The 14,992-nt window shown below is 39.4% G+C and overlaps 1 protein-coding gene across 6 annotated transcripts in view; it reads left to right on the top strand.

The window, feature by feature from the left end:
• Nucleotides 1–14,992, top strand: part of THRAP3 (thyroid hormone receptor associated protein 3) — a 39,806-nt gene that overhangs the window by 14,945 nt on the left and 9,869 nt on the right. For all 6 annotated transcript variants that reach the window (XM_034413297.2, XM_034413295.2, XM_034413294.2 and 3 more), the window contains exons 3-6: nt 282–443; nt 5,556–6,437; nt 10,336–11,085; nt 13,216–13,388. In XM_034413297.2, the coding sequence (XP_034269188.2) occupies nt 307–443; nt 5,556–6,437; nt 10,336–11,085; nt 13,216–13,388 (1,942 nt within the window). In that variant the 5' untranslated portion in view covers nt 282–306. The remainder of the gene's footprint in view (nt 1–281; nt 444–5,555; nt 6,438–10,335; nt 11,086–13,215; nt 13,389–14,992) is intronic.

Genomic DNA, 14,992 nt, shown 5'->3' with positions numbered 1-14,992 from the left:
GCTCCTCAGTGTCAGCACCTCTTCCTGAGCTCTAGTACTTCGTTAAGGTTACAGTTACAGTTTCTCCGTTATAGTTTGCAGTAAGGACTTGAGGAACTGATAAATGTAATTAGTTGTTAGACATAAAAGTAACAGGCTAGAAATTTTGTAAACAGAATTCTTAAAGCTTGTGTGATCCTAGTGTTGTTCCTTTTCTCCTTTCAGAAATTATTCAGTAAAAAACATTTCCCTTACTACAGAGGAACAGTCATTGATGTTGGTTACATTTTCTCTGTTGACAGATTAAAGTGAAAGGATTTATCGGAGATGTCAAAAACAAATAAATCAAAATCAGGGTCCCGTTCTTCTCGTTCAAGATCTGGGTCCCGGTCTCGGTCTCGGTCTTTCTCAAAGTCTCGATCTCGGTCTCGATCAGTTTCAAGATCAAGGAAACGAAGGCTGAGGTGAGTATTTTGGGGTTGTGTCTGGGGTTGGCAGATTTTTGCCAACAAATGCTTCACCTTCAGATGCTCATATGAGAAGAATGTCTACTGCATGCCAGAAGTTCTATTCAATAATTTTATCAAGATGATTCTTGATCATTCATGAAAAGAAAATCTGTGATTTCCATATTTGGGGAAGGATTTTTTGGGGGGAGGTAGTTTTTGGCCACTGGCAAGTATTTGCTTTTCTTGTTCTTTTGTTGTTGAGGAATACTATAAATTATAAGAAAACATTTCCCGTTCTGTAAATTGACAGATAAAATGAGAGTTGTTTAAAAACATTGTGTTTTGTGGTTAGTCCCTTTCTACTGTTCAAGAGCAAAGAGTAACTGCAGTATGTGTAAATGTTTTGATTTCCCTTCAAAATCTTCAAGCTTTTAACTTTGTAGTTATATTTTAAGACTCTGTAAGTAGAAAACAGTTTAATATAGATAGAAAGCTAGTGATTTCAGCTCCCTGATCTGAATATTGTGTTGTTGCTGGTAACTTCCAAAAAGCAAGAGATAATTTTTGGTGTGGTTTTCTGATTCCTTATTGAAACTTGGACTCTTAAATAAAAAGGAACAGTTGTTCAGATAATCCCAAATACAGTTGCAAGAAAAAGTATGTGAACCCCTTGGGATTACGTGGAGTTTTGCATGAATTGGTCATAAAATGTGCTCTGAACTTCATCTAAGTCACAACAATAGAAAAACACAGTCTGCTTAAAATAATACTACACAAACATTAGATGTTGCCATGGTTTAATTGAACATAACATGTAAACATTCACAGTGCAGGGAGGAAAAAGTATGTAAACCCCTAGCTTAATGACTTCTCCAAAAGCTAATTGGAGCCAGGAGTGAGCCAACCTTGACTCCAATCAGTGTGATGATATTGGATGTGTTGCTGACAGCTGTCCTGCCCTTTAAAAACACACACCTGTTTTGGGTTACTGGTTTCAAGAAGCACTGTCTGATGTGAACCATGCCTCGCAGAAAAGAGCTTTCAGAAGACCTACGATCAAGAATTGTTGACTTGCATGAAGCTGGAAAGGGTTACAAAAGTATCTCCAAAAGCCTTGATGTTCATGTGTCCACAGTAAGACAGACTGTCTACAAATGGAGACAGTTTAGCACTGTTGCTACTCTCCCTAGGCGTGGTCGTCCTGTAAAAATGACTGCAAGAGCACAGCGCAGAATGCTTCATGAGGTAAAGAAGAATCCTAGAGTGTCAGCTAAAGACCTACAGAAATCTCTGGCACATGCTAACATTTTTGTTGACACATCTACAATAAGGAAAACATTAAACAAGAATGGAGTACATGGGAGGACACCATGGAGGAAGCCATTGCTGTCCCAAAAAAATATTGCAGCACGTTTGAAGTTTGCAAAAGAGCACCTGGATGTTCCACAGCACTACTGGCAAAATATACTATGGACAGGTGAAACCAAAATTGAGTTGTTTGGGAAGAACACAACACTGTGTGGAGAAAAAAAGGCACAGCACACCAACATCAAAACCTCATCCCCACTGTAAAACATGGTGGAGGGAGCATCATGGTTTGGGGCTGCTTTGCTGCCTCAGGGCCTGGATGGATTGTTGTCATTGATGGGAAAATGAATTCCAGAGTTTATCAAGACATTTTGCAGGAAAACGTACGACCATCTGTCCGCCAACTGAAGCTCCGCAGAGGATGGGTGATGCAACAGGACAATGACCCAAAGCATACAAGTAATTCAACAAAAAAAATGGCTTCAACAGCACAGAATACGCCTTCTGGAGTGGTCCAGTCAAAGTCCTGACTTCAACCGGATTGAAATGCTGTGGCATGACCTTAAGAGAGCGATTCACACCAGATATCCCAAGAATATTGCTACACTGAAATAGTTTTGTGAAGAGGAGTGGTCCAAAATTACTCCAGATCGTTGTGCAGGTCTGATCTGCAACTACAGGAAACGTTTGGTTGAGGTTATTGCTGTCAAAGGAGGGTCAACCAGTTATTAAGTCCAAAGGTTCACATACTTTTTCCTCCCTGCACTGTGAATGTTTACATGTTATGTTCAATTAAACCATGGCAATGTTAGGATATGGTTTGAGCCTAACAAGTTGTCCAGGCAATATATGTGTTCTGTGACTTTAATATTAATATGTATTGTGTGACTTTAAAGTTTTACTGCTGATTCATTGTAATGCTGAGTCATGCTGTAATTAGTTGTGAACGTATTTAAGGAAGGTACTGTAAAGTATTCAGTTGATGATAAGCTACCATAGTGTGTGGAGTTGCTATCCATTGTTGCTATCATTGTTGGATGGATCTGCTACCATCGTGGTTTGTGAACCAGAGTGAGTTTGTTATTCTAACCAACTAATGTTTGTTTGGTAAGAAGATTTGCATCACTGGACTGATTTAACTGGCAAAGACTTGGATTTGTTTAAAGACTATGAGATTGTTTTTTCACTATAAAGTAAACTTTTGATAAAGCAGTTTGCACATCTCTTATTCATTGCTCTCAGCAACGTTACTCTGTGCTCTACACTCTGCTGGTTGGTAACACAACAACAATATCCTTAACATTGGTTATGGGCCCAGAGCCAACCAGAACTAACTAGGATTGTTAAAAGCTAAACTGAGAGTTAATGTGAATAGTACAAACTGTGTTTGTGATATACAATCCAAGTGAAGATGGCACTAGAACAAGCAGCAAATTTTTCCATGATAACCCGGCTGGATGGAACAAACTATGTATCCTGGTCTACAAAATGTAATATACTTTTGCGTACAGAAGGACTGTGGGACATAGTTAATAATCCACCGGATGTAACAGCATGGAATCCTGCTGATGAGGAAGATGCGAAGAAATTAGCCAAGTTTAACATCCTAACAGGCAACATCTGATGTTTGTGTAGTATTATTTTAAGCAGACTGTGTTTTTCTATTGTTGTGACTTAGATGAAGTTCAGAGCACATTTTATGACCAATTCATGCAAAACTCCACGTAATCCCAAGGGGTTCACATACTTTTTCTTGCAACTGTAGCTGCTTAGGGACATGCCTTGCCTGTTTATGTGGTTGCTCTGCTTTTCAGAAACCAATTAGTCTTCGAACAGATTTCTTTTTCTTTGCTTCCTGTTGTATTTAATTACATGTTTAAATAATTGAAATTATTCTGTGTTTTGTTAGGCTACAGACACAAGTAATTGTTAATAATTAGAAGGTAGTTTTTTAAAGAAACATGTGGGAAAGACAACTGTATCATGCAGTGAAACTGAAGCGCTTTCTTTCCAGAGGGCAAACCAATAGGAACATCTGCCTAAGGCTGGGAATATGCAGCAATATTCAGAAAAGCAAATGGAAACCATCTCTGTGTGCATAATGTGTCTAGATGTGGAAACCTGTTGGAGAAATTTTTGTTTTGTGAATGGCTTGATTAAAGAAGCAAAATGGAAAAAGCTGGCATGTACAAATCATTTGGGAGAAATTTAGCAATCTCTCAGAGGTAGGATTCATTTCTTCAGGATCATAATCCTTTGGCGGAAGAAAAAGCTGTAGCAGCTGGTTGATTTCAGTGACTCGGTTGAGAAAATTGGCTGGATTATATTTGTATCTCTCTCTGGAGAGTTTATATTTTCTTCAGTTTGACAGTCTGTTTAGGGTATGAGTCAGTCATTTGCCTTTCTCTTCATTTCTCCTAACTTTGTGGAGTGATTTTATTATTGATTATTTAGGCCAACAAAACCTTCTTTGCTGTTGTACAACTTGGGCTGCATCCCACGTTAGCGTGTCTTTCGAAATGATTTTTGTGAACAACCTCCAGGCAACTGGTCTTCAGTAATTGTTAACATAACCGCTTGGGGACTGGTTCTTCTGTGGGCTGATTAGTTCTTTTAGAACTACTGTTAATTAGCTCGCTTTCACTGGATGCACTAGGCTGTGTGTCTGTTTCGTCTTTCTTATGTTCCTGGAACTGTTTGCGAATGAGACAGTATCCCAGGTAAGTTGGTCTCTTTCCTGTTTTTATCAGGGAGAAAGGTGTATTGTGTTGCTACACAGCAGTGACTTTTTATGTTGACTTACATCCTTGTAACAGTGCTGCAAGATATATTAGGCTGAGTATGTATGTTCCAAAGTCAGGATTTGGGTTTACCTAGTCATAGTTTTGGCCTTCGAACTACATTGGCTTTCTAAGGTGATGTTAGTTATACCATTTATAGCAAAATAAAATGGACTTGCTCAAAACTTTACACATGTCACAAAGTACACCTCCAGTGTTATATGATTTATAATCATAAGGCTTTGTTTAGCTTTATAGTAGATTTCAGCTTTTTTACTACAGTGATATAGATCAAATTTGGTTCTGTTCATTTTTTAAATTAATTTCTCTGTTTTCAGGGTTTAATTTATAGGTTTCATTCAATCTCTGCCAGGTTTGTTCTCTATTGCAGCAGGAGTTTTAGAAGACTGATAGTCCTTTGAGGTAGGGTAGGGTAGGTCAGGAAAGAGGCATCACAAGAATTACTGGAATTCTCTTATAGGGTATAATAATAGAATATTGAAAGCCTGACAGAGTTACCTTCTGCCTTCTCAAGAGTGAATCAAGACAAGATTACCTTGAGATTCTTTCCCATCCCTTCCTCTTTCCTAGGGCCAAACTTGTTTATGTAATCTTCCTTGCGTTCCTTTTTTAAAGTTATTTCCCTACTCCTACAAAGATAGATTCAGTCACTTATCTGAAATAGTATAGGTTCTCCTGCTTGAACAGAGGGCTGGACTAGAAGACCTCCAAGGTCCCTTCCAGCTCATTCATTCATTCTAAATTCAATTCAATCCATTGTAGTTGATATTTAGAAGCGACTGCCTCTTTCTCAGTACCCGTGTATCTTAATAATGCTTTTGTAGGAAAATCAAAGCAACTGCAGTAACCAATTTCTTCTAGCTGGTAAATTCTTCTTAATGGTAGCTTTTTAGTAAGGAGGATTGTTCTAAGAAATTCTAGAAAGGGAATCTTTATCCTGTCATGCAAGAAAGAATAGGTTTTTGAATTACATTGAAAAGTATTATGTATATTTACCAAATATCTTTTTTCTCCTCAGTTCTAGGTCCCGCTCAAGATCATATTCTCCATCTCATAACAGGGAGAGGAACCATCAGCGAGTATATCAGAACCGGGATTTTCGAGGTCATAACAGAGGCTATCGGAGACCCTATTACTTCCGTGGAAGAAATAGAGGATTCTACCCGTGGGGCCAATATAACCGAGGTGGTTATGGAAATTACAGGTCTAATTGGCAAAACTACCGCCAAACATACAGCCCTCGAAGGGGGCGTTCTCGTTCTCGGTCACCAAAGAGGAGGTCTCCCTCTCCGAGATCCCGAAGTCATTCTCGAAACTCTGACAAATCATCATCCGATCGTTCAAGAAGGTCTTCATCATCTCGGTCATCTTCTAATCACAGCAGAGCTGAGTCCTCCAAGCGTTGGTCGTTAAAGGAAAAGAAATCTAAGGAGGCTCGGGGGTCCCAAGGTGCTGGGGACAACCAAGGGGATGACTCCAAGGAACAACCCTTCTCAGGAGGAACTGCCCAGGATGTCAAGTCTTCAGAGGGGTCAAAACCCTGGCAGGATGTGGGAACCTACGGCACCAGCGCAGCCTCAAGGGCCTCTGCCATGACAGAGTTGAGTCCCAAAGAGCGGAGTCCAGCGCTAAAGAGCCCTCTCCAATCAGTCGTAGTCAGACGCCGATCACCCAGGCCAAGCCCACTTCAGAAGCCCAGTCCAACATCTTCCAATCCTTCCCAGCTGGGCTCAGCTCTGCAGAGCGGCAGCTCCTTTCAGGCAGGCTCACATCAGTTTGAGCATGGTTTAGCCAGCCTGAGCCCAACCAGGAAGAGCCCAGTATGCAAAAGCCCCACAACAATCAGTTCCATTTATGGGGCCTCTCAGAAGGAGGAAATAGGGTCAGCCTTTTCCAAGAGGCAAGTGGTCTTAACTCCTGGAATTGATTAATTGTTCCCTTTTTTTGGTTGGAAGCTGGATGCATAATTTAGCTGCTAAAAATAATGTGGGTTAATGGAATGATTGCCCTTTCTTTGATGTGGCCGTGGAATAAGTTGCTCTTGGTGGAGCCGTGGTGGCATAGTGGTTAGAGTGCAGTACTGCAGTCTACTTCTGCTGATCACCGACTGCCAGCAGTTTGGCAGATCAAATCTCACCAGGCACAAGGTTGACTCAGCCTTCCATCCCTCCGAGGTGGGTAAAATGAGGACCCAGATTGTTGGGGGCAATAGACTGACTGTGTAGACCGCTTAAGAGAGGGCTGTAAAGCACTGTGAAGCGGTATATAAGTCTAAGTGCTATTGCTGTTGGATATTTGCTGCTAGCAATGAATTGGATCCAGACTAAATTTGCTGCTATTCCTTCCAGTGAGGTTTAAATCATAATGAAGAGCACTTTATATTATTTTAACAAGCTACCTAAACCAGGCTTCGTTTGGATACAATCCATTTCATGAAAAAAGTAACTAAATTAAATTAGAAGAAATAAAAGAGGTATTTTGGGAAACTATTCCACACCCTGAATGCATGTTTAACTTGAGTAATTTTAAATACAGGTAATCCTTAACTTAGAAGCGTTAGTTTAGCAACTGTTCAAAGTTACAATGGCACTGAAAAAAGTGATTTGCAACAGATCCTTGCACATTTTATGACTGTTGCAGCACCTTCCCCTCCCCCCACATGGTCACGTGATCAAAATCTGGCAACTTGGCAACCGGCAGGTATCTACTACCAATGGTTTCAGTGTCCTGTGGTATAAGTCAAGGGCCACCTATAATATTATTCACATAAATAGCTGAAGATGTTTTTGGTTAAAAATTAATTGAATATCAGTAATGTCACATTTCAGATTCAAAGCTCTACTCAAAATTAATATTTACAAATATTTTAAAATAACCTTATTTATATATTTTAGAAATTGGGAGATAAATCATCAAGTGGTTCGCATTCTGATTTTACTGATAGGTACAAATTACGTATATACATTAAATATAGTTTGAAAAATGGCCGTCCAAGAAGTTAAATGCAGTTTTGATTTGGGATTGGATTCATTCCAGAATTCACCTTTTTCATGCATTTTCCAGAACTGTCTGAAATAGTCCCGCATAACAGAGCCTGGGTGTCCTTGTAAAACTTTTTTTAAATTAACCAATTCCCTGTTCTGTCCACATGAATGGAATTTTTATTACACTATACTTAGCAAAAAACCAGCTTGCAATTGGAATTTGGTCTTTGCCTGAGTGAGCTAACAAGCTTGAAATGAATTGTTAGAATGGAAATTGTGAACAGTGGAGCCTGAAATCCATGCTTTTTGTGAAACCCAGCCAGTGGCATTGTTCACACTAATTGAAATGGACCAGTCACCTGTGCTTTAATGTTAGGTAGGCTGTAGAAGAAACTTCAGGCTTGTATTTTCTGTATTCCTGTCTTGGTGACACTAAACACTAAACTTCTGTTTTAGATTAAACCCCAGTTTGTGGCTTTATCCAATACAAATCATGGATGAGAGTGGCTAGGGGAATCCAAATTATCTTATGAACTATAACCTGATGTTTACTGCCACTAATCCTAATGCCTGTAAAAGTAGCCATATTTTTTCAGACATTAGGAAGCAAAGCACCGCTAATTGAAAAGAGAAGCAAAAGCTTCTGAATCTGGGAGCAGTGCCAGAGGGAGGGTACATAAATCCCAAGGCTTGCCTAAGTTCAGCCTTATGTATTTAACTTAAGAGTTAGAATTCTGAATTTGGGGAAAAATAAAGAGCTAGAAAACATCCCTATATCACCAAAGGGGTATTTATTTTAAATGTAAAAACATGAATTTTAAACACACACTTCTCAGTTGTTATTATTTTTAGAATTGGACAGATTTTTAACCAAGAATGGAAGGCAGTTCATTAGGATGCTTGTTGAGCTTTCCTGAAGGATTTAAATCCTTAATGTGTATTACAGTGAAAAGGCTCTGTGCTCCAGTAGGGTTCAGTCTTGAAGAGAAATGGCACAAATTGCACTGGGCAGTGCAAATTTAGGAAGAATTCACCCATCCATTTCCCCCTTTCATTATTGGGGATTGAATGGCAGGGCAGAGCTAACTAACTAATTATTGGGACTCCTGCATGAAGATATTTTTCCCCTAAACTTATAACAATAGCTTACTTTAAAAAAAAAATTGATAATAGCAGTAGCACTTAGACTTATATACTGCTCCATAGTGCTTTATAGCACACTCTGAGAGGTTCACAAAGCAATAGTTTACAAGATAAATGGTGCAATGCAACTATGTGGCCATTAATTCTGGCCTCTGCTGTCCAGGGAGGAAATTTTTGTACTCTTATCAGGAAAAGCTGATTTTTAGACATTACTGGAATATTATTAGAGCTGCATTGGGGTTGCTTTCACAGCTATCATTTATTTGTTGCTATGTGGCAACACAAGATTTGGTGATCCAAGGTAGAGTACGATTTGAATAGACTGATGGCTTACAATATGGGGAATAGCAGGAATATATTCCCTCAGTTTACCATGTTAAATGGTATATTTTAAACTTCTTTAAACTTTAACTTATTCTTCTTTTCTGAGAGAGTTCTAAAATAGTTTAAACTAAGTAAGCCAGGATACATGGATACAAAAGAGTTGTTAAAAATTGCATAACATAGGAATGTCTTTAGAGACAGGAGGTAGGAGATTGATCACAATTTAAACAGAAATCTGCAGAAATATTATTTTGGATTTTTTTGTATTATAAACATTGTAGAAATGTGTTGAATTTCTCTGTTGAATCTCTGAATGTACAGCTTAGAATTTTAACACTGTTGCCTCTTCAAACATCCATTATTGCAAATAAGGTAGTGTAAATCAGATTTCAGAACACTGCTATAATCATTGTTCTGGAGCAGAACCTTTCTGGTATGCTTTCAGAAGCATTTGGCAAGATATTTGAAAGAACACACACAATATTTGTCGACCTTTGGAATCCATTCTTGGGCTTCACTTCTAACAAGTGTGTTCAAAAGTCAACTTGTACATCCAGTAAAAATTAAATAATGAAAGCGACAGTTGTGATATACATCCTTGGGCAGGATGTATACTTGCATGTTACTTGCATGTTTTAAAAATAACCGCCATGTTATGAAAACATCCATATCAATATACGGATGTTAAACATATTAGCTGATTTGATAATCTTGGTAATTTACACATTCCTTTTAAAAGCCCATTTAGTATGGAAGGATAGTTGTATTGCAGCTAGAGCTGTTTTGAATTCCACCTCTGATTGAACATTAAACTGTTTTTAGAGCTAGATGCAATAATCACTGGTATCAGATTAAATCATCAGATCTAGTTAAACATTGCCATTCTTGATAAGTGTTCATTTCCTCCCAGCCAATTAAGTATTTTCCCCATTAACTTTTTTGCTTTATTTGTGTTTTGAATTGTCTATAGCTTCCATAGGAGACATGCCTTCAAATATTTGAAGTAGCTTTTGAGCCTTTTATTTCCATTGTGTGTTACTTAAAAGCACAGCAGTCCAAAGTGAAAATGTTGATGGTTTAATTCTTCAGAAACAGGTTTGTAAATGAATACACAGGTTGGGTAAGATCTTTTACATATTTTCTGCCTTCTAGCTGTGGCAAAAGATTGTAGAAAGATTGACATTTTATTGCTGTTGCTAAGGTATTTGTTCCCAGGTTCAGGTGTTAAACAATGCAAAAGAAGCTAAATAAACATGGGTCACACATCATCAACAGGATCTTTTCCAGATGGCTTGATTAGATCTTCCAGGAATAACTGCCTGAAATATCCCCTCTCTTTACTCATAGGTACCTGGAAGAACAAAAAGCTGAGAATGGGAAGGACAAAGAGCAGAAATTGTCGAATGTAGAAAAGGACAAAATGAAAGAGAAAGGAAGCTTTTCTGAGATGGGATTAGCCGATGGTAAAACAAAGTTGGATCCTTACGCCTCTAAAGCTGATACAGAAAAGATGTATCGTGGGAATCAGTCCCCAAAGCGCTATAAAGTCCGAGATGATTTTGAAAAGAAAATGGCTGAATTCCACAAGGAAGCCCACTATGGCAAAGAGGAGGCAGAGGAGCCAGAAAAGAAAGTCAAGGGCAAAGGACGGAAGGAATCCAATTTTGATGAGGATGAGGATGAGGAGCCCAAGTTTGTGAAGACAGTGCCTGCTTCCAGCAAAAGCCAGGACGAAGATCGGGCAGGCAAATGGGAAGGCCTGGTTTATTTACCTGCAGCCAAGGAGAAGCCGAGGAAAGCAGAAGAGATGGCAGAGGAGTCCTATACTGACTCCTCCAAGAAAGACGAGAGGCAGGCAGCCAAAAGAGGAGAAGCCGGGCACCGAGGGTTTGTTCCAGAGAAGAACTTCCGAGTCACCACTTACAAAGCAGGCCAGGAAAAAATGGCAACTTCTCCCCCACCCCGAAAGGTCCCAGAGAGCAGAGAGAAGACGAGCATGCGGGGAGAGGGCCTGGCCGCGGGCAAATCCTCCTTTTCCATTACTCGTGAAACCCAGGTCAACCTTCGAATGGATTCCTTTGATGAGGATCTTGCTCGGTGAGGCATTCAGCATGTCTGGCTTTGTAGGAAAAGAAGGAAAAGGGAGGTTGGGGAAGATATGAATGCCTGTTCTATTCCCTCTCTCAATAGAAAGAATAAATCAGGAGCTGTTTAAAAATAAGCCCAAATTTCTATTTATAGAGCACTGTACTTGCTCTTGCTGCTAAAAATACATGGGTGCCAGTTGCTTCGTAAAAAAGTATGAACTAAATATAATTTAGGTAACATTTAGTGTTAACTCAAAAAATGGGGGCTTTTTTAGCACACAATCAAAAGTAAAATGTAACCCTCAGCCGAGGAAAAGTTGTGCAGACCTGGGTTACAGTCTATTTAGAATGAAAACTGAAAAAGATCCTCACTGAAGCACCATAAGAGTGGCTATTATTATCTTATGTATTTGACTTAAATAGCCATTCGTCGACTTACAATAAAATACATGAAATGTTAAAAAACCCACATTGGAGCTGGGTGTCATGCAAAGTTATCAACCCAGCCAGAAGATTGGCTCTTTCAAGCAATCAATCAGAATAGAAATGGAAGGAACCTTGGAGGTCTTCTAGTCCAACCCCCTACTCGAGCAGGAGATCCTAGACCAGGGGTCTTCAAACTTGACAGCTTTAAGACTTGTGGACTTCAACTCCCAGAACTCCTCCTCCAGTCATGTTAGCTCAGGAATTCTGGGAGTTGAAGTCCACAAGTCGTAAACTTGCCAAGTTTGAAGATCCTTGCCCTAGACCATTTCAGAGAAGTGGCTGTCCAGTCTCTTCTTAAAAGCCTCGGTCAATGGAGCACCCACAACTTCTGGAGGGAAGCCATTCCACTGGTTGATTATTCTCACTGTCAGGAAGTTTCTCCTTAATTCCAGATTGCTTCTCTCCTTGATTCATTTCCATCCATTGTTTCTTCTCCTGCCCTCTGGTGCTTTGGAAAATAATTTGATCCCCTCTTCTTTGGGGCAGCTCCTCAAATACTGGAATACTGTCTCCCCTAGTCCTTCTTTTCTCTAGACTAACTAAACCCAAATCCTGAAACTGTTCTTCATATATTTTAGTCTCCAGGCCTTTAATTGTCTTAGTTGGTTGTCTTTGCACTTTTTCCAAAGTCTCAACATATTTTTTGTAATGTGGCCAAAACTGGATGCAAGATTCCAAGTGTGGTCTTATTAAGTGGTACTAATACTAAGTACTAATACACTCACACACTCAGAGTTCCAGACTCGTGCACAAAACCACTCTTAGTGTAATTATAGATAAATTACGCATGTCTATAAAAATAGAACCAATGCTTATTAGGTCTCGCCTGAAATCTGACCCTAATTAATGCTGTTTTTAATCCAGGTTAACTCAGATGCAGTTATGCTAATAGCGGTATAGAAGTCTCATTCTTCTCTTGGCCAGTGAAAACGAAGCCTCAAATCTCATTTATTAAGCATGATCAAAAGCCCTTTATAAGCCTGTATTTAGACAGTACATGGTGCCCAGCATTTTTGTCTCAAAGCTTGCCAGTCTGAAAAGTAGCATGCACATTAGTGGAGTGGGGGAGAGAAGAGAAAATACGTTGTACACATGAATTAATATATTTGTTGCAGGACCTCTGTGCTAATCCTGATCCTTATTCAGCAGTTTCCAATGAGATCAATTCTGACTGTCATCCAGCATCATAGTGAAGAACTGATGTTATGATTACACCCACCCACTCTGGATTCCTTTCTTCACATAATGACTGCTTAACTTGCCTTTTTATACTAAAGCAACACTGTGTTTCTTGCTTACTGAAACATTGCTTGTGGCTTACTATGGATATTAGATCCACACTAATATCTTTTTTCTCACTGTAGCCCCAGCTTCAAGAAGAGAGGAATGGGAATGGCTTTCATTTCACAGCTCTTAGGGACAAATTTCCCATTCCTCTCTTCTTGAAGCTGGGCTACAGTGAGAAAAATGATATTAGTGTGGATCTGGATTTGGAGAAATAATACCAGAAGAATAATCCTCAGAAGGTGGGTATACCATAATCTCTTGACTTTTAGAGTGCCACATTTTACATCGCTGTGATTTCCAGCCTGGAAGTGGCCTTCTGTGGCAGCTGTAACCATTCTTACATGATTTTTTGCGTATGTCTTTACAGCCCAAGTGGGATTTTGGCACAGGAGCGCAAGTTATGTCGTGATTTGGTGCACAGCAATAAAAAGGAACAGGAGTTCCGTTCCATTTTCCATCACATCCAGTCGGCCCAGTCTCAGCGAAGTCCCTCAGAGCTCTTTGCTCAGCACATAGTGACCATTGTCCATCACGTGAAAGGTGAGTTCCCTGGACTTTGTAGGCCATCCTGGCACTGCTGCTTTCTCAGAAATTGGTGCACAGTTCTCTGTTTCTTTTCAGTAGAGCAAATGGGGAAATTCTTCCATAGGGAAGATGTAGTGAATTCTGCAACGTGCAGGAGATTGGATTGATAACTGCCTTGGGCAGTGGGTTGGACTAGAGGACCTCCAAGGTCCCTTCCAGCCCTATGATTCATTCCTATATTATTTTATAGGAATTGTTTTTGAAAGATTCTGGAACAATTTCTTCATTTTATCTCTTAGCTGATTTTGATTCAGTTGAACTTCTATTTAGTTCTTCTTCTAAGATGAGTCAAACAGAAATAAATTAACCCAAATCATTTTATTTATTCCTGATTGTTGCAAATTATTTATATATTTACGGTTTTCATATATCAGTATTTCAGATAGAAATCACAGCAGTACTTTAGGGTGTTATAAACTGTGTGGAGGCTGTTTTGAAGAGAAAGTCTGCAGTCAGGGGTTGCTGGCCCGACATCCCAGTCTCAGAGGAGGAAGCTTTATGCATCATGCTGAGATGAGCACATGGAATGGTACAGTTCTGTTTGAAAGAGATGGGAAATATCTGGGAATGAAGCTGTAAAAGCTCACAAGTTAAAACTAGTATTTTGAATGGTACCCATAAACCTAGAGGAAGCCAATACAGCATCTGTAAAACCAGTGTTACTCATCTGCCAGCTGTAGGCAACCACCTTTTGTGCTAATTGAACTTTCCCAATAATCTTCAAAGTCAGCCCCAAAGAAAATTCCTACTAGTGTTGAGCCAATAGGAAAAAACATTCAAATTGGGAACATGTATTGAATCTGGACCTAAAGGACCTATGCAATGGCTGTGTGGTACTGACAGATACAGTGAACGTGCCTAGCCCAGAACTAAACAGCTTCACCTCTCTAGACATGAGTTATTGTGCAGGACCTTTGTGAACAAATGGTAACAACATTGTCACAAGGAGAAGATTGGTGACTGAGAACGTGTGTAGCCCTGAAGATGCACATTGTAGGATTCTGAAGCCTTGCTATTGAATTGCAGCAACCTTATCAGGAAACACAATAATTCATAGGGGAATGGAATAGAATAGAATAGAACAGAACTTTGTTGTTACTTTAAATGTACAATCAGCATACATTAACATGAAATTTCTTTGCATTCAGCTCTCAAAAGACAACCATTATACATAGACCCACATACACACACATATATGACCCAGAGAGACAGATGAGACTGGAGAAAATATACTGCTCAAAAAAATAAAGGGAACACAAGCAGAAGACATCCGAGATCTGAATGAATGAAATAGCCTTATTAAATACTTTGTTCTTTACATACAGTAGTTTATACACTGCTCAAACAACTAAAGGGAACACAAAACTACTGTATGTAAAGAACAAAGTATTTAATAAGGCTATTTCATTCATTCAGATCTCGGATGTCTTCTGCTTGTGTTCCCTTTATTTTTTTGAGCAGTCTAGTTACTGGACTGTAGCCCCATGGAATAGCTGGCCTTCTCTGAGCCAAGAGAAAGAAAACAATTCTCCAGATATGGCTTAGCATTATTGTCTGCT

The sequence above is a fragment of the Pantherophis guttatus genome, chromosome 10 (assembly GCF_059756535.1).
Source record: "Pantherophis guttatus breed Tessera chromosome 10, ASM5975653v1, whole genome shotgun sequence".
Taxonomy (NCBI): Eukaryota; Metazoa; Chordata; class Lepidosauria; order Squamata; family Colubridae; genus Pantherophis; species Pantherophis guttatus.
Note: the sequence above shows the minus strand (reverse complement) of the source record. Positions and strands in the feature narration are given on the sequence as shown.